This window comes from Dermacentor silvarum, chromosome 8 (genome assembly GCF_013339745.2).
Source record: "Dermacentor silvarum isolate Dsil-2018 chromosome 8, BIME_Dsil_1.4, whole genome shotgun sequence".
NCBI lineage: Eukaryota > Metazoa > Arthropoda > Arachnida > Ixodida > Ixodidae > Dermacentor > Dermacentor silvarum.
Genome location: NC_051161.1, coordinates 16,552,552 through 16,580,042, shown reverse-complemented (window position 1 = coordinate 16,580,042; position 27,491 = coordinate 16,552,552). Strand labels below are relative to the sequence as shown.

Here is a 27,491-nt window from a genome sequence, read left to right as displayed (position 1 = left end):
ATTTCAGCGAAGCTTAGGCCTGGCTCCGTCGAGTTCGTGCAACCGCTACCGGCGGACCTGTACTGAAAAGTAAGCAAGTTAGGACGAAGGAAACTGCTTTTATAGTTCAGTTCTGGCCTTAGCGATTTGAAATAAACTACTCTTCGCTTCGCACGGCGCGTACACAATAATCTGCAAGCGGCGACACAGCGCTGTGCCCAATGGCTGTGCCAACGGCTGTGCCAACATCTGTACACGTACACGTCCGTAGGCTGCCGCTCGTATTCGCAACGTAGATGGGTCGGTTTGTACGTGTTGGTATGCTCACGCATTTCTTAATTCCTGAGATATACTGTTTATCTCTGCGTCAAACGCGAAACAAGAGACGTACGGTAAATTCGGTACAGCAGCATAAACAGCCGCCTCGCTCAGTTATATACCAACGGTGTCAGCGATGGCATCCGCGTTTTTGCGGGAGAACAACACGGCCTTTAAATGTGCGCTTATTTGAGCACATTTTTCTATAATAATGCTTTATGACACGCGCAAACTAAGTATGATGAAGTTAAAGAAAAGCGAGAATCAGTAATAAATTAACAGCCCGATATTTGTAACTGGATCACAGTCGCCGTTGAGTAGTAGCTCAGGCGCTCATGCTGACTCGTCTCACGGTTGAATAACGCGGCTCATGTGAGCAGGTATGTGTGTTTTATTCGACGTTTCGACTTTTCTTTTTTTTTTCCTATCAGCGATGCACCTTTTCCCAATGTTTGACGCTAACAACGATCTGTGGCTGTAGATGTCGATGTAAACAAGCGCACCGCTTTGCTAAATCCGACGCGGAAGGCTGCGCGGTTGAAAACTTCTTATTTATGCAAAATGTCTAAAGAATGTGCAAAAAGAATTGAAAAAAAAAAAGAGAGGTGCAAGTGCAGGAGTCAGCAACAACAAACTCCAAAGCAGCCGCGCCGGCAGAGGGTACTCAGCGTACCTTTATAGGCCACACTATAAACAAAACAGCGCTATCACGCCTCTCACCCTATATATATAGTTGGTGAGTGCTACGTGGCTTCCAGGAACGACATGCTGCCCCGCAGAAGCCATTAATAATTATTTGCGATCCCCGAAATGCACAGCCGATGCGCACTCAACAAGGGCGCATGCAGGTGCACAAATCAACCGGCGAAAGCCCCGACACCCTACCAAAACGTTTCGAGGTGGCGTGCGGCAGAGGGCAGCACAGGAAAATGAAAAAAGGGCGAAAGAGGGGCGGCCGGCACATGGTCGGCGTAGTCTGTTGCTCGCTTTTGTGCCTGTCATTGGTTTCGCGGTGTGCGATGGGTCCAAAGTCGAGTTCTACGCCTGCTGTAGGACAGAGAGTTTATCTGCTCACAAAACGGAAACGCTGATCAGATACCTATAAACTTTGACACGCCGATGAGCAGTATGGTCGAGCAAAGAGACGCACGCAGCGTGCGTGTCAAAGCAGTTGCCGAAAAGCAGCGCTTCAACGTGATGCTTGCGATAACGGCAGACGGCCGGAAGCGGCTGCGAGGACGGACCGACGAACTGTTGAACCACGGTGTGGATGAAGCGGCCAGCAACCTGGACGACAGGTCTCGTGGTTTCGATGCGTGGTGAAGTGCAATAAAAATGCTGTTACGTTTTGCAAATAGCTTACGTCTATCTTTACTGCAAATATAAGTTATGCATTTTTCAAATAATTACCGTCTTAGTTTTCACTTCTTGCTGTTTCGAAAAAAAGTCTCCATAAAATTTACCCACCGTAATAAACGCGCCCCCCAACCTTGCTTCGATATTTTTTTTTAAATGCGTTCATTACTTTACGGCACATATTTAAATTTACGAGTTGTAGCCGCTGAGTTGGCAAGGCGTGCACTTGTAACGAATTCTCAGAAGTAGACCAGTTTCGAGATATTAATTTTGATAGGGTCCGACGAAATGCACTGGCGTTCCTGTACATTTTCTGCTTCATGGCATAAAACAGAATTTTCGTAAAGAAGTGGAACAACAGTGCACTTTTAGCGCGAGCTTGACGGCGCATATCTCGAAGCCGGTTCCAAGTCGATATGCCTTTCGTACTCGCTAGCTAAAAATCGTAGATTTAAACATCGTAGTTCCCGGCCTCTGAGCTCTCGGGACTACCCTTTTGAGTGCGGGCTGGTCTACGTGCTCTTTCTGAGAAGGCTTGTTATGTGACGCAAAGTAATTAATTAAAAAGTTAGCTTAATCACGTTACTTCATCGAGTAATTTAGCTCAAGGGTTAGCATTGTGCTATCTGGTACAGGTATTTTAATGCGAAAGCATTATATGGCCCATGACGCAAAAATCCACCGGCGTGACCGAAAAATGGTACCAAAAGGGGCCGACGGCACAAAGAGTGAAAACACGTCAAGAAATGCTCGGATTGACGTCAAATTTCTTAAGGATGTTCCTGTAAACAAAGGTAAATTAATGTTGTTGTAAAGAAATGTTGGTACATTTCGGTCTGGGTGGGAATCGAAACCGGGTCTCCGGGGTGCGAGACGCGCACGCTTCCCCGACGCCGCGGCGGCTCCACGGTATTGGCCGACTAAAGGTGCGGCCTAGTGCGTGCGTCATTGGGCACGTGACGACGCAGCCAATGGGGAGGAGGTGGTGCCACGTCATGAGTGTATAAAATGAACGCGTTCATGACGTTCCGAGGTCTACAAACGCTATAATGCTTTCGTATTCCCACACGTAAGCAGTCTTAAGTGTCTCTGCCGATTTTTTTTTTTTTTTTTTTTTTTCATTTGCTTCAGCTAAAGGAAACCATACACAGTGTGCCGGTTGGCGAGACTACCTCGAAATACCAGCTCCAGCGACGTCGTAGATTCTAGCAGTGTCTTCTCGACTTGGCTGAGACTTGGCAGTGACTTGGCTGAGTGTTCGATCATCAATAAAAATTATTACATGGTGCTGAAAAAAGGAGGTCAGGTCTGGGAACATTTGTGGGCATCTACAGCACAAGAGACAGTGAAATCGGTGACGTCCCATTGATAATCGCGAAACTTGGACGAGGAAAGCGTGTCGTTCATTTTCTCCCCGAATAATAAAACATTTGCTGTCAAAGAGACGCAAATGGCGTTTTGAAAGAGTAACCGCCATTTGGAACTAATTTAGCCCCCACATTCCTGTGCATTCATCGAGCGTACTCTGGAGACAGCACGGTTGCGCTGGTTTTTCGGTTTCCTGGTGTGCTGTAATTGAAACATGGAGACATGGGACGGACATCGGGCGCACCGTGGTGCCTGCCTCTTTCTGTGTTCACGTGCCTGCAGTAATGGGGCGTAGCCGAGCGCATGGATTTCAATTACGAAACTTTATGAGTGTAAAGTTCTCAAACTTTCGACGCGCAAGGTGCACTGACATTTCCAAAGGCGTGCTTTAGATTTTCAATTTTGGAACTTTATGGGTTCATTGTTCTTATAAACTTGGGCCAACATATGCGCGCACTGGAGCCCTCGTGTCCAAGCCGTTCCAGAAATGGATGCACGCGCTCGCAATCTTCCACACACATGAAAATACTAAATATCACCGTGACTGTCAGCTGGCAGCTGATAATTTTCTCCAAGCATTTTCAGGAAGCGCGCCCAGTGTGACCGATCAGCTGAATCAGTGCAGGCAAAAGTAAAATAAGAGAAAACAGAAGAAAGTTAATGGCCTATTATTGAGGCAGTTCTTTTTTGCGGGCGACAAGGTCTGGCTCCATAGGGACAGTGGTCCTATGGATTTAAGCAAAGCCCCAGCTGAATATACTGGTATTTTCAGAGCACTTCCCATGTAAGCTGATTGTGGAGATACATATCTGAAGAACCATTTTCAACGTTGACCCAGTAATGCCTCGTAATTAAGCCCATATGTACAGAACCAAATTATAGAAATTTTTGGTGAAATTATTAAAGAAAGCCTAGATGCAAAAGTAAACGCTGCAGGCTGCTTCTCCATACTTTCTGACGAAACGACGGATATTGCTGGAATCGAACAGCTTACTGTTTGTGCAAGGTACCTAAACAAGGATGCCAATGACATCGAAGGAGTGTTTTTAGGTTTTAGCACCGGAATAGATGCCCTCTCTCATTGCGGCTGCAGGTTCTATGTAAATGAGTACAAACTGCTGCAGATTCTAGTCACCGTTTCAGTGACCACTGCCAGCCCAGAGAGAATATTTTTAACATGAGATTACTAAAAAAACTACTTGCGCTCTACAATGTCTGAGGAACGCATGGTTAGGCTGGCGCTTCTATACGCCCACAGTGACGTCGGCATCAACGTGTCCGAAGTCATTGACCGCTTCGCTAAACTTCCCCGCCGAGTGAAGTTTGTCCTTTAAATAGCAAGCGGCAAAAATCAATGCAAGTAAAAGCTCTGTTCCTTCAGGTCCATAAACTCGTAATTATGAAAACGTATGACTGTTCATTAGCTTTTAAAACCGCAGGAATTTTCGCCGTTTATTCTAGCAGTTAGCATCATGATCACAATTATCACGCGAATACAAAAATTACGAGAATACCAATAACCAATTTTGACCGACCTTGCTCATTGAAAGCCTGGCCCACGCCGCGTTTCCCAACAAACACACTCGGATGTTGGGTATAGTTCAACTTGCCGCATCATCTGTGGCTTTCGTTTGGCCCACGGTGTAAACCGTGGTTTGGCCTTTTCATTCCTTTTTAGCCACCTGCTTTTACTTTTTTTTTTTTTTTTGAACCGAAGCAATACCCTTCTTTAATTTTGGGTGTCAAATATTTGTTGCCGCTCTGCAGGCAGTTAAATTACAAATTTTCGTACTGATTTCTGCATTATTCCTCTATTATAGGAATTATTATTATTATTATTATTATTATTATTATTATTATTATTATTATTATTATTATTATTATTATTATTATTATTATTATTTCCCAAACCGTTGACAGTTACAAGTATCTTGGAGTTACTTTTACTAATAAATTAACCTGGTCTAAACATATATCTGAGATATGTTCGAAGGCATTTAAGAAGTTGTGCTTCTTACGCAGAAAACTTCGTAATGCTCTCCTCCTCATGTGCGCTTGCTCGCTGTAAACAGATATGTACGGTCAAAATTAGAATACGCGTCACAAATTTGGGACCCACACACGATAAAAGATAATAATCAGCTCGAAATGATTCAGCGTAAGGCCCCAAGATTCATCTTTAATAAATATAGAAGATCTGATTCCCCAAGTGAAATAATGAAGAAAAACAAAAAAGTTTTCCTTACATTCTAGAAGGAAATTCCATCGCATAAAATTTCTTCATAATATAATGACTGGTTACACGAAGTTAACTGATCTTCCATACCTTCGCCCTGTAACAACAAGGCAAACAAGACACACTAGAGCTCATTTTTTGCAACCAATTTTTGCCAGAACTAAAGCATTCCAAAACAGCTATTTTCCGAGAACTATACAGGACTGGAATATACTTCCAGAATCAGTAATATGTCGCCAAATTTCGTTCAGTCTCTGGAGGAGCACATTTTATGTTAGTTGTGAGGTTTTTTTCCTGCTGATGTTGGGTTTGATTAACTTCACTTCACTTTATTACCTTAAAGACCCCATTAACTACGTGATAATGCGTTATTACTTATTATGTATTCATTGTAGCTTTTTTCTGTCCTTGATGCTTTGTATTTATAGCGTATTGTTATCTATTGCGTCAATATTGTACCATTGTATGTATCATTTTATCATTGTTTTTATTATCATGTATCTGCCCCTCCTGCTTGGGCCAAGTTGGCCTGCAGTATTTTCAAATAAATAAATAAATAAATAAATAAATAAATAAATAAATAAATAAATAAATAAATAAATAAATAAATAAATATGGTGCTATCGCGACCGCCGCATGGCCCAAGTACATATCACGATTTCTGCGATCATAGTTTTGTTCTTGCCTGGATCGTCTGTCTTTCTATGCGTAAAGTTTACTATCTGTGACTGCGCAACATGCTTATTTGTCTTATTTGACGCATTATATACGCATACAGTGACGTTTGCTTAAATACGTAGATTTATTGGAGGCTTATATATATATATATATATATATATATATATATATATATATATATATTGTTGCGAGGTTTTGTGTATACAAGCAGTGAACTTTCATTTCAGCGACATATTTTTGCCCTTTATCAAGTTGTATCTTCGCATTTCTAATGTATTTATTGCAGAAGTCCTGCTTTTTATATGTACTCACTGTTGCGATTATAATCTCGGTGTAATTATAATACATGACCGGTGACAGCTGCTCCTGCGCAATCTATTGCAACGAAGGACAGCGTCAGTGAGGTTTTTCCCTGGCCGTTGCATATGTACAAAAATTTAAACAAGGTTCTTGAATGACAGAGATTCGTGAAAATATTTGCCCTCAACTTGTCCATTTCATGGCCTTTACGTTTTTCATATCAGCCGCATGCACTGTTTTGCTGCATGGTTTCGAACTGATATAGTTCTAAAGTTCGTGTGATATTTTCTCCGCTTATTAAATAGACAAAAAAAAAAGCGCAAAAGCATTGATATCAGTTATTGCTGCCACAATTTTTGGGACATACGAATATATTCTTTTATGAAAAAATACATCTTCTACTTGACAGTGCGTAGCGTTCAATAATTCGTTTGCAGCATCTAATATACAATGGTATTGGCAATTGGCAATGACAATGCAGGTATTCATGCATCTGATATCTCGACACATTCTATAAGGAGGAGCTGCGCTCCAACGTGAGCCCCCACCCCCCGAACAATATTTCTGGCTACGCCACTGCCTGCAGTGTCTTCGCCCTATAATGCCCAAACTCAGTTCTACATAAGACACGAACTCTTACTTCAGTCGTTAGGCAATTAGTATAGCTATTATTTTAATTCGTTTGCTGAGATATTCACAGCTGAAAACTCTCTCCAGCGTATCAAAAACGCTACCACACGCTATGCGTTCAGATTCAATCCCGTGCTCAAATCAGAACTTCGAGGTGTCGAAACGACAGGCGTAGCTTATACGGTACATGGGTCATTACAGGGTAAGCTAAGGAGCTTGTTTCGATTTTGGCAACGGGATCGACACAACGATGTTTGCAGTCCCTGTTTGCGACTGCACGTATTATACTCACTCCTGCTCGTGCAGTCTTGCTCGTCGCTGCCGTCCCGGCATTCGGCTTTTCCGTCGCACACCCAGCGCTGCGGGAAGCAGCCGGAGCCGTCCCTGCACTGGAACCGGCCCGTGCCGCACACTGCAAAGCGAAGAACGCCGAGCACGTCGGTTTTCGCTTCGCCGTTTTGCGTGACTTCTGCGTTCAAAGGGACGCTGAAGATTTACTCAGTTCTGGTGTTTTACGTGCCAAAACCACGACCTGATTATGCGGCACGCCGTAGTGGGAGGCCTCCGGATTAATTTTGACCACCTGGGGTTCTTTAACGTGCACCGAAATGAAAGTACACGGGTATTTGCATTTCACCCCCATCGAAAAGCGGCCGGGATTGGACCCGCGACCTCGAGCGTTGAGCTGCGGAGTAGCAGCAACTCTTTTCCCGAAATGATGGCGACGCCGCTCTGAGGTTCTCGCAGCAGCGGGCGTCGTCGGAATTTTGACGGCGTCGACACGGAGCGGTGACAACCTCAAAATGCAGTGACCAGTACACCGTTGTCCAACTCCAGAAGAACGTGTATACGATAGATGCGCCAACCAATAAAATTCGCTCATTTCCGTGACGTCGCGGCGGAGGCGAAATTTCTATATTGGCGTCTCTCGGGGAACTACGTTTTGGACCGCGAAGTGACAGCAAGCAGGTGGGGATGAGGTTTCGCGGGCGGAGATTGTGCGTACTGAATGCTTAGGTTCAGGGCCGTACCCAGGAATTATTTTCGGGAGGGGTTTTGCGGTGACAACGACCGCCATTTTGAAACATTATCGCGAGTGAATCAAGCACATCGCTGACATATATGGTATAGTACAAACATATAATTAGGGTTGTTCGTTCTCTGGCTTTGTATTTATGTTAATGGGGGGGGGGGGGGGGGGTGTAAAATCGGGTGCTATTTTGCAAGCTGATAATCGGGGAGAAATCGGGTTTTTTGTGGAACCATTCCGAAATTAGGGTTTTTCGGGTTAGATTTAGAAATGTTCAGTTTCTTTCTCTTTTTTTTTCTATTTTTTTTTAATCGGAGGGTATCACGAGCTCCTTAACACTAACGCGTTAAAACTAGGGATCTCTTGCAAGCTGGTTATGGGGGGGGGGCATCATGATTTTCTAGCAAAATAATGCTCTGGAATTCGGCGATTGTTTGGGAATTAATAAGTTATAATGATAGTAAACAGGTGTGATAACTTCTAGGAAATGAAACATTTTATTCACGAAAAACTGGTGATTGATTGTTTACACATCCTTGTTAACATTCATTATCATCTGCATGCGCAACATGTCGGTCTCCATCCGAGACCTGTCCAATCTTTGAACGTGTCTCAGCTGAGAGAAAGTTCTCACGACATCACAGCTTCCATTATCTAGGCACAACAATGTGCTGCACGCAGCTTGTGAAATGAACTATAGGTCACTGCAATTCACTTAAGCCAACAGGATCTAACTTCGTTATCGCGAGGCACAGTAGCTATAGAGCGTCTGAACCGCATACTCCTTGCAGCGTTAAAAAAAAAAGAAAAAGAAGAAAGAAAGGTTGGTATGGTGGTTTTGGAATTCGGGGAGAAATCTGGTGTAACCCGATTCTCCTGAAACGTGTTCGGGGTGTAAAACTCGGGTAAAATCGGGTTTTACCCGAAAACGAACAACCTTGTACATATAATACATATATTGACATGTGCATATAATATAATGACATTTCTGTAAGTTGTTATGAGCAGTATTTCGCCGCAGCGATAATTTTGGCTAGTGTCAGGACCCCCTAACCTTCCCCCTTGTAACGGGCCTGCTTAGGTTGATCATCGTTTATCGGTAAGAAGGGCTACATTGCATTCTAAAAGACCTGCGAGCTGAATCTAGAACATTTTTCCCGCTCCAAAACGGCCCAGGTACGAGAAGATGCACGGAAGTCCGTGATGACAGTGCGAAATTCAACAAGCCGAAGTTTGGTCTTAGCTTTCTCAGGTATATAATAAGCAACTTTTTCAAAAAAACTTCAAAAGTTATTTAAGGTTGCCTGTGCCAGATAGCCGAATTCTAGTTAATGAGCTGGTCTACTCGAAGAGGCGGACAATGTTTAAAAAAATTGAAATGCATAATCGACTAATTAAAAAAATCATTAATTAAGTTTTTAACTAATTACCTGATGGTCAATATTGCAATTTACAAATTGTAGCCGCGGAGTTCGCAAGGCGGATCCACTTGGAATTAATTCTCAGGATAGCACCAGTTTCGAGATATTAATTCCTGAACTTTGCTGAGAAATGCATTGGCGTTCCAGTTAATTTTGTGCTTCAATGCAGAATGCCGCCAAAGTTCGGGAATTAATATCTCGAAACTGGTGCCTGAGAATTAATTCCAAGTGGATCTGCCTAGCGAACTCCACGGCTACAATTTGCAAATTGCAATATGGGCCATCAGGTAATTAGTTAAAAGCTTAATTAACTATTTTTGTTAATTAGTAGATTATGCATTTCAATTTTTTTAACATTGTCCGCCTCTTCGAGTAGAGAGATAGCCCATTAACTAGAATTGGGCTATCTGCCACAGGCAACCTTTAAGAATTTTTGAAAGTGTTCGCTGAAACACCGTGTATAACGTATTACAGAAAGGCAGATAGGTTGGCTTTAGCTTACATGGTCTCGCATATCACAGCTGCAGGAGGTCACAAAAGCGCTGCTGCGATTCCCGAAGGCAACCAGAAAGAAGGAGCACTTGAACATGGCGTTTTCTTTTTTGTTTGTTTTTTGTTTTGGCAATACAGATTTTTCATTAAAAAAACTCCAACCGTGAGACAGCTGTCGTATTCGCATACATCTCTGCGGCGAGGCGGAAATACTTTGCCGCTGCTTAAGTTACTCTGAAAAGACTAATAAACAAAAATGTGTTAATTTTTTTATTATTAACTTGAGGGCAGTTGTTTATATGGAAAACTTGTAGGGCGTCACAATTTATCGCATACCCTTTTTTTTTTTCAGAAATAAAAGAAAATCGCACGTGATTTGAGATATTCATCATCGAAATTGAAGCAATTGAAGGCCGAATCCATGCAGACAATATCGAGACTGAGCGCTTCCCGCTGCGCGTCAGACGGCAGCACCCCGTAAAGAAGTGTGGGGTGAAGTTTGAATGATACAGCTTGGGCGCGGCAAATCCTGACCCGACACACAGTGGCACATGCTTGCTAGGTGCCGTATCAGTAGATGCCAAGGCTGGCCGAGACGTTCAGCGCTTGTCGTCACGGGGCGTTTCGGTCTGACATGATAGCGTCCCGCGGCGCTCGGTTTCGATATTGCCTCAATTTACCGTTGACATTCGATGATAAATACCTCGAATTAGGTGCGATTTTCGCGATCTTTAAAAAAAATGAGGGTAATGAGTAATTGAGATGAAGGGTTACAATTGTGCTATTTGTCACAGGCAATTAAAAAGAAATGTTGCAGCTAGTTAAAAAAATAAAAATATATATAATTCGCGCTGTTTGTACGTGTTGTTGTGCAAACACCCTTACTGTGCTATACACTTTTGGCGAGAGAGGTTGCAGACTTGATGCCAGCTGGTTCTCGCACGGAATAAGGCAGCACGCGACTCACCTGGCTTTGGTGGGCAGTGCCTCTCGTCGGCGGCATCCTGGCAGTCCGGTTCACCGTCGCAGCGCCACGTGTTGGGGATGCAGCGGTAGTCGCAGCGGAATTCCTCGTGACTGCACACCTTTGATGCGCCTCGGCCTGGCAGCCGTGGTAGGATACGGGATTATAACTTTTTTTTTTTCCAGTCGATATCATGTCGCGGGACACTCAAGTTATCGGTAATCGTTTTCCGCCTATACCGAATAAACGGAAATAATTCGTGTCAGTTCCAGCATCAATGATACACTTTCATTTGGCACACCACCCGCGCCCCGCCCGCCGTCGTGTACACCGAAAAAAAAAAAAAAAAAGAAAATTCGCAGGGTCTCCTATGTTATCCCTAAGACGACTTGAAGGCGAAAGCCCAAGTGTCGATGCATTAAAGACGGACACGTCACGTATACATCCCCCTTAATTCGCTTATCATCTCTCGTAATTCGCATACTCATCCTCTTAATTCGCTTAGTCATCCCCCTTAATTCGCTTAGTGTCCTTCGCTTAGACATTCCTCTTAATTCCAAAGGTCGAGGGTTTGATTCCCACTTACGGGCGTGGATTCGACTCTTGCCAAAGGTCGAGGGTTCGTAGCCTTTTTTTCTTTTTTTGTACTTTTCGTGTCGTCGACGCGTTTTCGCTCAAGGTCGACTGACTCATGAGACATAAAAGGCTCTCGCCTTAAAAAAAAAAAAGGGGGGGGGGCAATACATTTGTGCAGGAGTAATTGCGTGCTCCATATTTGACTCTATTAGCGAGAATAATCGCGTACACCATTAAGGGAGTGCGTTCGGGCGCAGGCGGAGTAAACAAACGCCAGCGGGGGGAGTACGAGGACTCTCGGACATGGAGTCGAGTATAAAAGAGAAGTTACTCCCACAGTGATGGATTTGCCCTTATTCGATTGTTTTCAAGAGTGTATGTCTTCGCGCCCGACACACACCTAATTCGCGTGCCCCCATTTTATGTTGTACGTGCATATACTGAGACGTACGCACTATTGTAAAAATGCTCTATTCATTTCCAATTGGAATTGAGGCTATCGAACAGCTCGAAAAATGCTCGAACATTGTTCGAAAAGTACTCTGTCCCCGCGCCGGTCTCGGCGGCACCATCGAGTCCAGTTGGGAAGCTAGCGACAGCGCTCTCCGAGATGTCCCGAGTGATGGTGTTCCCGTTGGAAAGTGATATACTAGTTTGTGGGTACCTCATAACCAATAAGGTTACCAGGGGTGGTGGTGGAGGAGCATCTACTAACTTCTGGAGTCGTCATTATTATGTTCCAAAAGTGTAGCCTCAGGCACAACCCTGGGAATCCTTGCAGTGAAGCTCAGATAACTGCACGAAGCATGCACTGATCACCCCCGTTGTACAAGCATGCTGTAACCATGGTGCCAATACCTACCAGTGCAGTTTGCCTCGTCGGCGGCCAGCGGGCAGTCCCGGACGCCGTCGCACCTCCACTGCTTCGGGATGCACGTCAGGTCAGGGCACTGGTGTTCCTGGCGCATGCACGCTGATGCGGGCGAGCACCAAGTACAGGTCATGTCGCGGAATCGATTGAGCCACACTCGTATTGTGTACTACATTGCGGGCTGATGCCATTAAAACAATGTTGCGCAGACTTGTACTTTATTAAACTGACCGCACAGCTGCGTTGAAAATGATTGACGATTTGCGAAAGTGTCAAAAATTGCCAACGCACTGCGTTGGGCTCGTTCAGTCATGCCGCTTGAACAGCGATGCTTAATTGGGACGACGGCGCGAAAATATGGCGCGGCACAGTGTCAGAGTGTCGATCGTGTTTCCTTCTCGTGGGCTCGTCCCAAGCTCCTCTGGAAGTCGCCTGCCTTGCGAAGTTCTCCTTCGACCAAAAAACCTGTCAACAGACCCACATCTGCAGCATAAAAGAAAAACAGCCTGGGCCTATCTTGTCATTATTTTAGCACCGTACCGACTGAACGATTATCGTGATAAGCGCTGTGCCCTGTAACATCTTGATTGATTTATTTATTTCCTGCAAATTATATCAGCACATATGGGACGTCGTTTTGCTGTCCACTTGAAATGTGACCGCCGCGGCCGATGATTACGAGTGCAGCCGCGGTTGGAAAGAATATTATCGGAATGTGACTTTAGTATAATCGTTGTGTTATTACAGTTTCTGTCAGTACTACAACAATGCTGGAGTTACGTGGTTGCCGTCGCTTCAGCCTGCGAGCATAGCTTTTCACCGGTCCTCACGAAGACGAGCTGGTTATGCCTCAGGTTATATTGTTTATCCGGTTGCACCCCCCCCCCCCTTCCCCCCCTCCTTACATGTTGTACATGTTCTTACACGTTATAAGAGGAGGTTGCCTGCCGAAGCCAGCTGCCTCACTTCATGCTCTCTTCTAGTCTTTTATCCTTCCGCCATGGTTTTATGCATTTAGCGACCTGTCCAGCTCCGCCATATTCATCTTGGTATGAACTAAATGCGCCTACCTGTTAGCGACTCCCGATTAGACGGTCTGCGTGTGTTCACTGACGACGCACCATTATACCATATACATGTTGCACTGCAGGTTCGAGGACGTGTAACAGTATGCGATATGCGATATATACTCACATGCGCTTCTGGCCAGGTTGAGGCAAACTCCCGGGCTGTCTGAATCCGGGTAGCGACGGCAGTCGAACACTCGAGACAGCGCCAGCGTCGCTGGGATCAGCTTCTGGCAGTTCTCCGTCGCCACTGCGCAAAGCGACGCACGAGCCGGTCAGAGACCATCTCCCCTCTATATAATGTACGGAGATGACCGCCAAGTGAGCCCTCTTAGCTCGGTAAATTACCCCTTCACAACTATCTCGTCATTGCCAAAAAAAAAAAAAAAAAAAAAAAAAAAGAGGCCAGGCAGACGGCTCCCAGGCCGACAGACATTGCTGTATATATCACTGCAGGGGCATCCCACGGCTGTTTCTAGAGCTCGCTGTCACCGTTCGTTCCAGAACCTTCCTCTGGTGCTCCAGCTATAAAATCGTGCGTGCAAATAGAAAAGCTGTCGTCTTATTCTAAAGGACTAATAATGACGACCTCTGTAGTAAGTCTAAGAAAGGTTAACTATAAACCCCGAAAATATTTTCAGAACATCTACTAAAAGATGGATGGACAAGGTTTCCAACAAAATAATGTTCATGTCACTAAAAAGTTTCGTTTTGGGATTGTTTGGTAGGGCATATTTAGCATGACAGTTGAACTTAAAGGACAGGGATTGGAGCCTGACCTCCAGCAAAGATTTATGTCCTGTCCTTTCCTGTTCTCCACCTTTTCCCCACTGTCTCCTGTCATTCTTTGTCACTGTATATTTTCGCGTTCGAGCGTGCCCCCCTTTCTGAAGTAAATCTGTGTTGAAAGTCAGCGCTGCGCGAGTCTCATCTCTGCCGCAAGTTCAATGCTAAAAATGTCCATGTCGCGCTTCTCTACAGTGACGACGCCTGGGCCGAGTTTCGTTGCGATTGATCGGCGTTGGTACTTTTTAGTCTTTATTGACGTTAAGCTGCAGCCAGAACAACTTTCGGTTCATTACAACCGAAATTATACTTCCAGTCTATCGAGGCAATTACTTATTTAAAATCTCGCATATTAATACGAAAACGGGTATTTAATGATGAATTCGTTGTTTTGTGGCGCAAGTGCCAAGTATGGCTAAATAGCTCCAAAACCGGATATAATACAAGTGGCAATTCTTACGATACGAATGAGATTTCTTGCTCATACAGAGTGTCCTACGAATCCACTTGTTTCTTGGTCATTCAAGAACCGCGAGAACTTTGCCACTCGTACATAACACCAGAGCCAAACTTAACGCTCGAAAATCCAAAACTACGCTTCCTACTGTATATGCAGGGTTTTGCGGTAGTACAGGTCTGGAAATGATCGTCTATACATGAACCCATCGGCCATTTGCCGATATATTGTCGCACCTCCGCGCTTTATCTTCGTCGCCACTCATCATACTTTTCATTCTCTCCCTCTTCGTTCCTTCCAGCTCCGAACAACACCGCTATGGATCGTTGGCTATGGAGGCAATCAGCCCGAGGCCAACCTCTGCCTTAGGTTGCAAATGAGCGCCTTTCCGCCGCGCGTCCTTTATTTTTCGAGAGTACCATAAACGCGCGTTAAATAGAGGAGGCATTAGTGAACACAGTATGGTTTCCACGCTGAGGATCATTCAACCGAAGCATTAATTCGATCCTCTTCGACATATAGCCGAGTCGATGCGTGGGAACTTCCTGCTCCGCATTTGGAGTGCACGTCTCAGGAGCGCACGTCGGCTTAATTGCTGCTCGCGCAGCGACCGGATTAGCGTTTTTTCGCGGGAACGAGCCGCTGCGAACCAAAGCGCATCTCGAAGCCGGAGGCGTGGGGAGGCTCTTTTCAGCCGCCGCGAATCAGTCAGTCAGCGCGTGCGAACGCTCCAGCGGCCACCGCTAGCCCGCGGCCGGCGTAACCCGTTCATTACGCACAGCGTCCTTCGTGGTTATCGAGGACGTTCGCCGACGTGCACCGGACACACCGCGACGTAAGAGGCGCACTCTGCGTCACTAAAACACGACAGCGTTGTGAATGCTATAGCTCGATATTCACGAAGCTGTTGTAGCACGTGAGAAGTGTTGCTGATTGGCACGGTGCCGTGGCGGCCGTTGTAATCGTGGATGTTTGGATTTGCCAGCGTGCGTGTGCCAGTGCACATGTGCTTTAACTCTTCGAGTTAGCTCTCCAAAGTTGCACTTTGCGATATAAGCTATAGGGCCGTTGTAAAGTAGATGGTTTCGGCGTTCCGTCTCCATCATGTGTGCGCGTGCGTGCGTGCGTGCGCACGCACGCACGCACGCACGCACGCACGCACACTATCTATCTATCTATCTATCTATCTATCTATCTATCTATCTATCTATCTATCTATCTATCTATCTATCTATCTATCTATCTATCTATCTATCTATCTATCTATCTATCTATCTATCTATCTATCCTTTAGCGCCACATCATCATCATCATCATCATCATCAGCCTATATTTTTATGTCCACTGCAGGACGAAGGCGATGTCCCTGCGATCTCCAATTACCCCTGTCTTGCGCTAGCGTATGCCAACTTGCGCCTGCATTAGCGCCACATTCCTTCCCTAGCGCCGAGTATAGTAGCTCAGACCTTTGATTCAGGCCGACCTCTCAGATCTCTCTGTACTGGCTCGATAGCACGAATTTGCGCTGGTTGAGTAGCATAGAGAACAGTGCAGATGGCATGACAAGAAGAAAGAAAGGCGGATAACTCTTCTTTTTTTTTTTTTTCGGGGGGGGGGGGGGGGGGGGGGGGGCTTCCCACGCAAATGCTATCTATAGAATTTTTGCGTGCCATAATCAGCGCATCTTGCGTTCTGGCTCAGCAGCTTACCAGTGCTGTTAGTGGGTTCCCATATTGTTTGGTTGAGTACCTCTATAGTATGGGTTTCGCATTCCCTTTACGTGTCTTGACCCGTCATTGAATTGTATAGTTTCCGCCGCGTTTTCTTTCACATGTTAATTCTGCCGACTGTGCGAATTGTACACCGGTTTTTCTTCTTTTTTCTCTAATGCTCACTCATGTACAGTATGTGGTGCATACTTCGTGTATTGTCATTATGTAATCCCCCCTCCCCCCCCCCCCCCCCCATTGCCCGAATGGGCGAAGTGTAGGCATACAAATAAATAAATAAATAAATAAATAAATAAATAAATAAATAAATAAATAAATAAATAAATAAATAAATAAATAAATAAATAAATAAAGCACGTGGTGCTGTGTTCAGCGCACGCGTTCCCGTCTCTCCGAATTCTTGTCCTGTCGTCCGCACTGTTCGCCTTATAGCGCGTCATTCTTGTTGAGTTTTTCGACGTCAAGCTTTCAGAACGCTGCACGATATTGCCGGACCGGACTACTATTTGGGGCTTCGGCGGTTTCGGAAAGAGGCCATTGGAACGACGTCCGCTTGGCGATCGATTGCGACGCGGAATTCGAAAACGATTATTTCGCGAGACGACAACGACGGCAGCGACGACCCGCGGCGGCCGAAGCGGAGATAATGTAGAAAGAAGAGCGATGTCCCGACGGGGTCATCGCCATGCAGCCGACCGACGAACGCAGGTCGAATGTTCCGCCCTGCAAAGCGCATCGCTGGGTGCGCCTGTTGAACTAGTGCTAACCAAGAGAGATGGAGGAAGAGAGACGGGTCGGAGGGTATGCGGGATAACTAGAAACAAGGAGCGGTACAAGACATAAAAGGGTGTCGCACTCCGTTTGCGGCAGACACCAATCCCTGCCCGTGACCTTACAGGTCACCCGCCACGTTGCGTTAGCTTTCGTTTCTTTCTGAATGCGTTTGTTTGCTCACCGACGCCTAGACGTTCGAGATCAACTCTGCAACTCTGTCTTGGTAGCAGCACGTCTTCGCGATCTGCCTCCCTCTCGGTACCTCTATGCGACGGCGTGCATGTGTTCGTCACGTCGACGGAAAACCAGCTAACCTAAGCAACCCGTGCTACTCGCTTACGCCAGCTTTAGCGCTGAGCGATGCTGTCGGTCCCGTATCGGGTCATGGTATTCGATATTGAAGCCTAAGCACTATAGCTACAGACTGGCAGTGGGCGAGAGGTCGCAAAAGCGTTAAGATTGGGACGGATTATGTAAGCTATGCATCGTCGTGTACAGTGTCGCCGGATTGAACCTCCTTATCGAGAAGGTCATCTCGCTACTCGGTGGTGTCGAAGGTCACGTGGCAAACGATCGTTTTCAGTCCTGTTGGGTAAGCTTGTTTCGTTGTAAATTGTCGGCTGCTCAACATTTCGTATAACCGGTAGGCCATATAGTATATTTTTGTCCGTTCTACTAGGAAGAATAAGAGCAGAGAGAGAGAGAGAAACAGGTGCGATTGAGAAACGCTAACCAGCCAATACAATCACATTGATACCCGATAATAACGAAATCGCTTTATTCGAAATATCGCTTTGTTCGAAGTTTTCATTATCCCGAATTAAGTGTACGCACTGAAGGACAGATTTTTCCTGAACTGCGAAGCTTTTCTTTCTGAGGAAACCGTATAGTTTTTCTTTGTAGCTTCGTTCTACATTCGGATGGATGACAAATTTCCTCTTCTGGAACCTTTCTCCACCTTGCGGAATTCTTCAGACCTGATTTGCCATATTTAATATTAGCAGTACATGCTTGTTGATGGTTGGGGAGGCAATCTTACAGCTGTAACTGTAAAATCAGTCGCTCTTATTATTATTTTTTTTTTTTTTTGCAGCAGTATAGCTTTCTCCTTGTCGTCGCCTCTCTCGAGGAACCTATGCAACAAGAAGCCATCCTAAAACAACACGATTGGCGAAGTGATGTTCTGCTTGAACTATGCACCGGCTAAAAGGCAGACAATTCTTGCGCAGCTATTACATTCGGACCACCGTAAGCAAGGCATCTTTAGTTGTCCACTTGGTTCATTCCCGGACGCACGATGGGGAGGAGGACGGAAAGAAACATAAAGAGGGAGACGGACACTTTCCGCCTGTCGCTTGTCCGGCAAGACTCTTTCCGTCCAAGATGCACCACGCGCTGCATGCTTGCGATCGTTGCGTCATATACTGCGCGTTCCCTCCGGGTCGTCTTTCTATCGCTCCTCACGCATCGCTGCACGATTGCTCTGTTGACCCCACATTGGAAGGAAAAGAGGCTGCTGCGCCCCTGTATAGGAGGCAGGGAACGTTCCTGCGCGGCCGAAAGTAGTCCAGGAGGACGCTCGCGTAGGAACGCGCCGTTTGGACCGATTCCCATGGCACTCTCGCTGAGGAAATGAACTCCGCGGGTCGACCTGCTCGATTAAACTGCGCGTTCGTATTAGTGTCTCGAACAGCCGATAAGGCAGTGGTCGAATTACGTGCGTTTTGCAGCGCTTCCCTTCTCTGGGAAATGGATTATTGGAGGTCGGATAGTCACGTCTGTTTTCACGGAGGTATCTGAATAAGGAAAGGGGGGGATTAAAAGAAGAAACAAAAAAATTGGTCGGCCCTTCCACTCCGTGAAGATGGTTCACAGCGAAGCTGAAACGTGCGGCCCCGGTTTTTATCACTGGGTTAATCCCGAGGGTTCATTAAACATTTCTCAATTGTGAGGTTACACACACGTTCAGCTGCGACGGAGAGAATGACGTCATTGACGGTATATGCCCGCAGTCCGCCGTTGTCGCTTGCGTTCGATGTCTCGAGTTTGCTCGGCGGCGAGGTTAGCAGCATTCGCCCGCCATTGCCGCTTGCGATTCTTCGAAATTAAATTGCCTTCAAAATTAAATCTGTCCGTTACGGTAAGACAATGAATGGCTCATACCCCCTTAAGCAATGGCTCATACCCCCGTAAACGCGGCCTCCCCATTACGACGACAGAAGAGAAGTGAAATTCTACGCTGGAATGATGGGCGGCAACGCAGCCAGCTGTGGAAGAAGACGACGACGCTCGAGCCAATGCTGATGATGATCGTTTTCTGTGAACAGGCGATTTCGGCTAGCCATATAAAGCTTCGCTATAAAAGAAACACAGGGGAAACACAGCTTTGCCGGCGGTATATAGGCTTCATTGTTACATGCTGTCGATGGTCTTCTGGAGAGCATGTTTCGTAACACGAGTTTGATATTCCTTAAAAATATGGAAGATGCAATAATTTTGCGATTTCCACGGAATTGCTTTTCCCACAGAGGTACACATATTAATGACTCGGTGTAGTAGTTAGAGGGTATGGATGGTAATAACTTTATTGAGTTGCCCTGCAGTTTTGACGACCCGGGCTCAGGTCTCCCACGAGAGGCTACATATGAAAATTATACAATCTTTTTATCGGAAAGAGCCCGACGATTGATCCTAATGCACAAGTTGAAGCCCGTCATCCTTACCAACCTGTGGTCTCCCGTTTCATGCTCTCTCTGCAGTGAGATGTAAACAGTCACGTGACTTTTGTTACTGGTGTAATAATACGAGGAACAACGGGAATGAACAGGACAGGAAAGAGCGTTTCGCGTCCTATTACACCACTGACAAGAACTATCCCAGCAAACAGTAGCGTTAAGTCAGGTAACATACAGGCGTCGGTTGCGCTCTTTCGCAGATCACTTTCAGTGTGAAAGTGGCCGGAATTCATTACTCTCCTTGGTCGAATTATAAGCGACAGATCTTTTGATCTCTGCAACCGATAATGAACTTCTCTTGTGCTCTAATGCACTACAAGAACAAGTGGACTGTTGCCAGTTAACACACACAGTGCTTCATCTTGTAACCCTCTGGTGCAGCTTCATGACGATTCACGGTTGACAATGCACGGTGACAATTCATGTGACAATTCACGGTTGCCCCCCCCCCCCCCCCCCCCCGGTTCGATGTGTACAACATCGATGTGTACCACTTATGCTGAGGTCCAAACAGACGGCGGTGATGTATACAGTTGCAAAAGCTGGAAGTAATGTAGGATAGGATACCTTTGACGCGAACACGCGCATGGTGATAGTGAGACGTGCTTGCTATGATGTTTATATATATTTATATTAACTAATAAATAACGTTCCGTTATTCTATATTATTCTATGCCGTAGTTTCTATATATCTCCCTCACACTCCGATCCTGTATATGCTTTCTGTAATATTTTCACTCGAATTGTACGATGAAACCCCTACACAGGAGACACACAGTCCAATTCCGCGTGATAATTAGACATGCGACTAGTATACAACTACTATGCCCACTAAGTGTGCAACAGGTTTCAACAGGTTTAGGCAGGTTTTAACCAGATTTCAACTGAATTCCGCAAAAAAAAAAAAAATGAAAAGAGAAGCAGTTACGAGAAACCGATGCAATGACTGCATCAGCTGAGCGTAGAGTAAGTCGGCCTCGTTGCTAAGACATAACTGAAGAACGTTCAAACGCAACATAGGACAGACACGAATGGAGTGAACGCACAAGCACTATAGCTTCAGTTATATATTGCGTCGCATTTCAAATAAAGCAATTTGTTGAGGTTGGCATTTGCGCGTGCCCGCGTGCACGTTGCTTCGTTCGTGCGCTCTGCTCCGTTTGAATGTTCTCCAATGCATCAGACTTTCCTCCACGAGTAACCGCAAAGAATACTCTCGCCGCATACGCAGGGAGCTTGAAGAGGATGAGAATGACGCGAATACCTTTGCAGAACTTGCGGCACGGCAGCAGGTCCTCCCACCGCGGCAGGGCGGCTCGAGCAGCGCGCAGAGCAGCTGCTTCAGCCTCGGGTTGCACTCGGTCTTGAGCATGAGCGCGAAGAAGAGCAGCGTCCGGTCCAGGGATACGCGGTCCCGGTCGCCCACCAGGTTCGGCAGCAACGTCGAGTTGTACGGCAACACGTCGTCGCACAGCGACAACTGCCGCGGGCGGCAGATGGCCTCTGCGTTTGCGCAGACGCACGGACAGAAAGCGCGTGAGGCTACAACGTTCAGGACTGGCGTATACAATGGAATCTCGTTGATAGGATCTTCACGGGAATCGGAAAATAGTGCGTATGGCATCGAAAAATCGTATTATCCAACGTATTGTCCAACCAAATCGTATTATCGCGAAAGGAAAAAGAAACGTACTATCCGGAAACCGTATTAGGCAGAATCGTATCAACGAGATTCCACTGTACATACATTTGTTGAGGGAGCAACCTTTCACGACCCGACCCTGTTTGCGATGAGCGAGAGCGTGCAGGTAGCTGAAGCGGGTGCGTAGTTTGAAGGAATAAATGGGCATACTACGTATTACGTGTATAGATATGAGGCAATAAGTGTATCTCTGAGCATTGGTCTATATGAATTGTCTATAGACTTTTGTCTACATTCTACAGTCAGTATGCATTCTACAGTCATTCTACATTCTACAGTCAGTAAAAAGTGTACGGTCACTATATATAGACGGTCTTCAGACCAACTTGCTTGCTTTATTATTGTTCCTCCTCATCCTTTCTCTATATCAGCACAGGCCAGAGACAGCGCCTCCGGCCGACCTCTGTGCCTTTCATTAAACATGTATCTCTTTTCATTCGATGATTCAACGTTCTACGGATAATTTTACTTATAGTGGACTCTAAGTTGGCGAGCTCTATCGAGCCTGCGTTCTTTTGTTACCAAGCAGCTTGCTTATTGCGTCCTTGGAGCAAACAGCGTACTGCAGACCAACGGAAAGTAAGGCTACCTCAGAGTCGGCTATCATAACACATGGTTAAGAAATCAACGTTACCTCCTCCCTCACATAACACACACACACACACACACACACACACACACACACACACACACACACACACACACACACACACACACACACACACACACACACACACACACACACACACACACACACACACACACACACACACACACACACACACACACACACACACACACACCACACACACACACACACACACACACACACACACACACACACACACTCCACAAAGACCTAAATACATACACAAAAGTAAGGGAAATAAAAACAACATTCTAGTCCCGCGCCTCACAGAAATGCAAAGCATGTCAGATTGCTCCTTTATACTCTCAGAGTATGACGAAAAAAAAAAAAAAAAATAGAAAGGTAGCTCACTACTTATTCAAAAACAAACTGGCAAGAAAGAAAGAAAGAAAGAAAGAAAGAAAGAAAGAAAGAAAGAAAGAAAGAAAGAAAGAAAGAAAGAAAGAAAGTATGCGGGAAGGGATAGAAATCCGTGTCGCAGCACGCGTCCACGCAATAAAGTTTCCTTCGCCAATCTGCTACTAACGGTGCTTGCGCAATCGAATTGGCGCTTCTTCTATATCCGCGAATGAATCTCTCCGAAAGCATACGCCCATACTAACACAAACCAAGTCAAGTTTTCTATGGCGGTCACAATGAATGGACGCCTATACATGCTATCTCGGCCGCATTCACCTGTACGACGTGCGCGTGAAACCGGTCTCCCGGAACGCGCTCAAATCGCACTGAGCCGATAGCCGAATAAAGGTTTTCGGCGTCGTTATACCATACGGGGTACCCAGATCACCCTTCTGACCATGCACGTCCTGCCAAGAAGTCTATAGTGTGGCCCTATCCGTTCATAGAACCAGCATCATCAGACGAAGGATAACTCGAGGGGGGCGTCCCTGTGCGCTCCGCAGCAAGAGTCGAGCGAGTCGTGCATCTGATGCGGGTTCTGCCGTTCCGAATTCTTCTTCTTCTTCCTCCCTATCCGCGTTTCACAAACCGAGCGAAACTAAACCGGAGCCGGCACGCATTCGGCGTCGTTTTCGGCGCCAGGTCGGCGCCGACCGAAGCCCGCTCCGCCAACGACGATACGTCGACGACGGCAACTCGACGACGACGTGCGCACACAAACCAGGGCTGCCGGACGCGCGTGTTTTCTCTCGGGCTAAGGATGGGGCGATTCAGGGTCACGCGATGTATACACGTACAAAATGTACATATATAAGACGCGCGCCCTCCCGCCAACTATGTAGGTATAAGGCGCCCCAGCGGGCGTTTTCATTTTGGTGTCAGGTCGCTTGTCCCCCCCGTCACGTCCACAGGGCTCCCGACGGTCGGGGGAGAAGCTCGCAGCGGCCGGCCAGCGAGGACGATTAACCTGGAAGAGCACGAGTGGCATCTAAAGATGCGGAGAATGAGGGTCGAAGCGGTACAGGAGCTCTCCCGTGATGCATGCTATTTAGGCGAATACTCATTACCCTGCGCGCGCACGTTAGCTCGGCGCGTGGCCAAGACGCCTGCACGTATAGATATATAGCAGCGACGGTGCAAGCAAGCAAGCAAGCAGCCAAGACTGTCATCGCGGATGTTTCATGATGCGGTGTCAGCAGAAGCACCAGGAGAAGGGACGGCCTCTCGTTTTCTTGTTCTCGCTTCGTCCACGCCAGTGAAAGGATGCGCTGAGCTTAATACTCGGAGGGCGCGCTCGCGCGCATGGTAATCGCGGCCCCACTATAGCTGTCCGAAAAAATCGGCGAGAGATGCGCATGCCCGCGTTGTTTGACGGCGCGGCGAAACGCGACCCCGTTTGTGGTCTCTCCGCTGGGCTCGAGCGTATGCGCGCACAGACCGCGCATATGAGCAACAAACACGGATCGGCGCTGTTTTTCGCTTTCTTCGCCTGCAGCGTCCCTGTTTTCGCTGTAATATTACACGGCCCGCGCGCGGCGTGATCGTGGGACGGGCCACGGAGTCGCGCGCGGTGTATCGGTGGCACTCCCTCACCACGCGCGAACGTCCTTCGCTAATACGCGTCCTTCGCTATAGAAGGGGCACGCACATCCTTTACGCTCGGCACTTCGTCTTCGGCTGATCGACCTGCTGCGCGCCCGGGTTCAATGGCCCCTTGTCTATTACGCCTCATGAACCATTGACATGCATCGTGTAGCCGGCGAGCGATTGCTGTGTACACACAGGTTCAATCGTGTACTCGTGGTTCACTGCAGGAAAAGGACTAATTGATCGTTCGACAGGAGGTAGGCGGGTGAAGGAGGGGGAAGGGGGGCGACCGGTCTTGCGTTAGTGATTAGACTAAATCTGCACGGCGAGCGCTTTTGTTGGCGCGTTCCCTTATAGCTTGTGGGAGTGTTTGTGAGACGAATATTTTCCGCGATGGACGTCCCCCCCCCCCCCCCCCCTCGTCATGATTCAGAGCCGCTATTAGGATGAACGTTAGACGCAAACGGGGATCGATACGCTTTCGCAGTACGCCCTTTGTGGGGCATCAGGGCGAGGACCAGATAGATGACTACTGCAGGTTGCGCGATCATGGTTACTTGTGCTCCTAGGAGCGGTGTTTATTAAACAGGCCGTTTGGCTTAACAGACTTACCACGCGTGCGCGTGACACAGTATACGGTCGGCAGAAAGAAAAGAGAGAGAGAGAGAGAGAGAAAATAAAAATAACGGTTGTTCGTTTATCGACCCGGGTATAAACTGTTTTGAAGGGCAAAGTACTACCTGTCTCCAGTCTTTGCAGCGCTAAAGCATGCGATACATTTCTGAAAACAGCGCTTTTGATTGCCGACCGTATGCGTCTGGGTCAGGTGAAATAAACACGGAGGTTCTCGCGGAAATGTGCGATCGTAGAGTAAAGGGTACCGAACTCGGGTATTGTGGCCTGCTGTACAGGTACTCCGTACACTCTCTGCGTAGATACGTCTTTCTCCGAGCTAAGGCGAATACAGAGACGCGGCGTATTCCATCAAGTGTCTTTATCGCGAGCTACAGCTTATAATGAGATAAATAACGGCCTGATATTCTAAGCGTTTCAGCCAGCTACACCTATATTGCCTTGCCCTTCAAGCATCAAATAACACGACTTGCTCTTTTGAGATCTAACTCAATAAATGAGGTAAGGGTCGACCTTCCTGTCAGCCCGTACTTCGGTATTGTGTTGTCATTTTACCTGCTCGATCACACTAGTATACCTGGTGAGTCATTGGCCCGCTGGCGTGACGAATTACTTGCGGTCTCGCATAAACAAAAACACTCCTACGTTATAGAACTGTTCATAAGAAAAGATGCCATATAGCCGATTATGAAATTTGAAATGCTATTACTGAAAGCAGCCGACCAATGGCAAACAGCAATTACGAAGGAAGAACCTTGTGAATACGGCGCCTGGACATTTAACTGCGGTAATTTGTATCAAGTTACTACCAAAACCAATTCGTCCCCCAGCAACAATCATTAGAGTACATAACGTCGCCTTCGTCTCGAATGATAATCACACACTGTCACACGGTCGTCCTCTAATGCGAGGCGAGTTCTTACGGCGATCTCCCTTGACGACTGAAGTGATTACAGCATCGTTTCCATTAGCGCGGCGCACGTACCTGACCTGTACGAGTTCTCGGTCATCCACGACGTCCTCGGCAGAACGGGGTGTCCGTAGAACTTGGCCACGTTTCTGGCGTGACTGCGACTCGACGGGTACCTGCCGGGCAGCACCAGCGGCAGGCCCAGGCCGTCCAGCGTGTACAGCGAGTTGTCGGCGCCTGCATGCGTCGGGTACATACAGACAAGTGAACGCGCCAACTCTCTATACTTCCTGATTATGTGGTACAGGCCACAGGACGTTTACACGAACCAGCTGACCGGGTCGACCTGTGGCAATCTACTTGATCGCCTGTCGGTTTCATGTAAACGCTCGCCGGTATAGGGCTGGGTGACTGTCGAGTAGGGACTGGTGCACCGAATACGTTGACTCAGCTCGACCCGCTTGTATGTGAGGTGTAGTCAAACCCTTTTTTTCGGCGGTTCGCGGACAGCGCCGAAGAACCGGACGCCGTTCTCGCGAACTGCTGCCGGTTGGAGCCGAACTAACAGCCGGTGGCAAGTTGTTATTTCGTCCACCTCCATTTCCCGTTTCCTTCAATAATAAGATAAAGTTTATCACAAATTTAACCACCATTATTAACGATTTGAGCATTCCTTTAAGAAAATATATAGTTAATCTTTCTTACGTTTTCCTTAGCTTGATTGTATGCTGTATTTGTATGGCTGTTACTAAATTGAGCCCCTCCGTTCCCTTCATGCTTGTCGTTCACCAACTCTACGTATGACATACATCACGCTAATGTTACCGGCAACGCGGTCTCATGCAGACCGAGGTTCAATTGAGAGATGTTTGCTCTTCATTTTTACCGATAGTAACCAAACAATTTTCAGCTAAATATCTGCAAATAGAATTTCGAAGGAATAAAATGATATTGACAGGTCACTTTGTTTCAATATTTGCTGCTTTCTCAGTATAACATTGCTTAATAAATATCGATGGTACATTGGAACACGTAGCCGCCTTGTTACCTAAAGAAAACTAGCCCGCGTATAGGCTGGATGGACTCTTCGTGCCTCCATTATACAGAAGCGGGTGTTTAGCTCACCATTGAAGTAGCAGTAGGCGAATCCGGCCAGTGCGAGGTGCAGCAAGACGTCAAACGTGCGCCGGCCTCCGTCCATGGCTTCGAGGAGGGCTCAGCTGTGGGCCGAGATGAACGCGGGGTCGCCTGGGAGGAGATGAACGTGCAAGTGGTTCTGGCCAGAATGACTTCTTGCATTGCCCTGTCTCAGACATAGATCGTTGCCAGCTGCGTGACAGCGCATTAGCGGTTCGAGCAGTCGGGACATGCTGCCCGTGGCCATACTCTGACGATGCGACCGGCAAAAACATTTCGTTTAATTTGATACCATGTAGAACCGAATAATTTCTTTTTCGTTCCGGTTTCCCTTTCCTGTTTAGAGAAGAAAGTTCAGTTGTGGTTCAACCCCGGAACGAAAAAATAATTCAAACTGGTTTGAACCGGCTTATGTCCGTTTTCATAACTTCCGGATGATTACAGGTTAACAGCATACATTTAGTTAGTACAAAAACTCTACGACGCGCCTGAGCTGCACTTAAAGACTCAAAAGAGGGTACGCGTGCAAGTATATGTAGTTAAAAGGCGGCTTAATGGTGCAAGCAATTAAAGAAATAACATTGTGGAAGCGCACCTTAGAAGCACGCGCTAGTAGCAATACGTCGCTTCTATCGCACCTACTTCAATTTATACACCAGCGCAATCGAAAGCAACCGCCCAAATAGGGAGTGCTTCTTCATTTCAG

The 27,491-nt window shown here is 46.7% G+C and overlaps 1 protein-coding gene across 1 annotated transcript in view; it reads right to left on the bottom strand.

Moving 5' to 3' along the window:
- Positions 1-26,849, bottom strand: part of LOC119460695 (atrial natriuretic peptide-converting enzyme-like) — a 30,048-nt gene extending 3,199 nt beyond the window's left edge. The window contains 8 exon segments of the mRNA XM_037721747.2: positions 7,158-7,277; positions 10,776-10,910; positions 12,211-12,321; positions 13,414-13,536; positions 21,033-21,062; positions 21,065-21,271; positions 25,724-25,885; positions 26,774-26,849. Of these exon segments, the coding sequence (XP_037577675.1) occupies positions 7,158-7,277; positions 10,776-10,910; positions 12,211-12,321; positions 13,414-13,536; positions 21,033-21,062; positions 21,065-21,271; positions 25,724-25,885; positions 26,774-26,849 (964 nt within the window).
- Between the last annotated feature and the right edge of the window lie 642 nt (positions 26,850-27,491).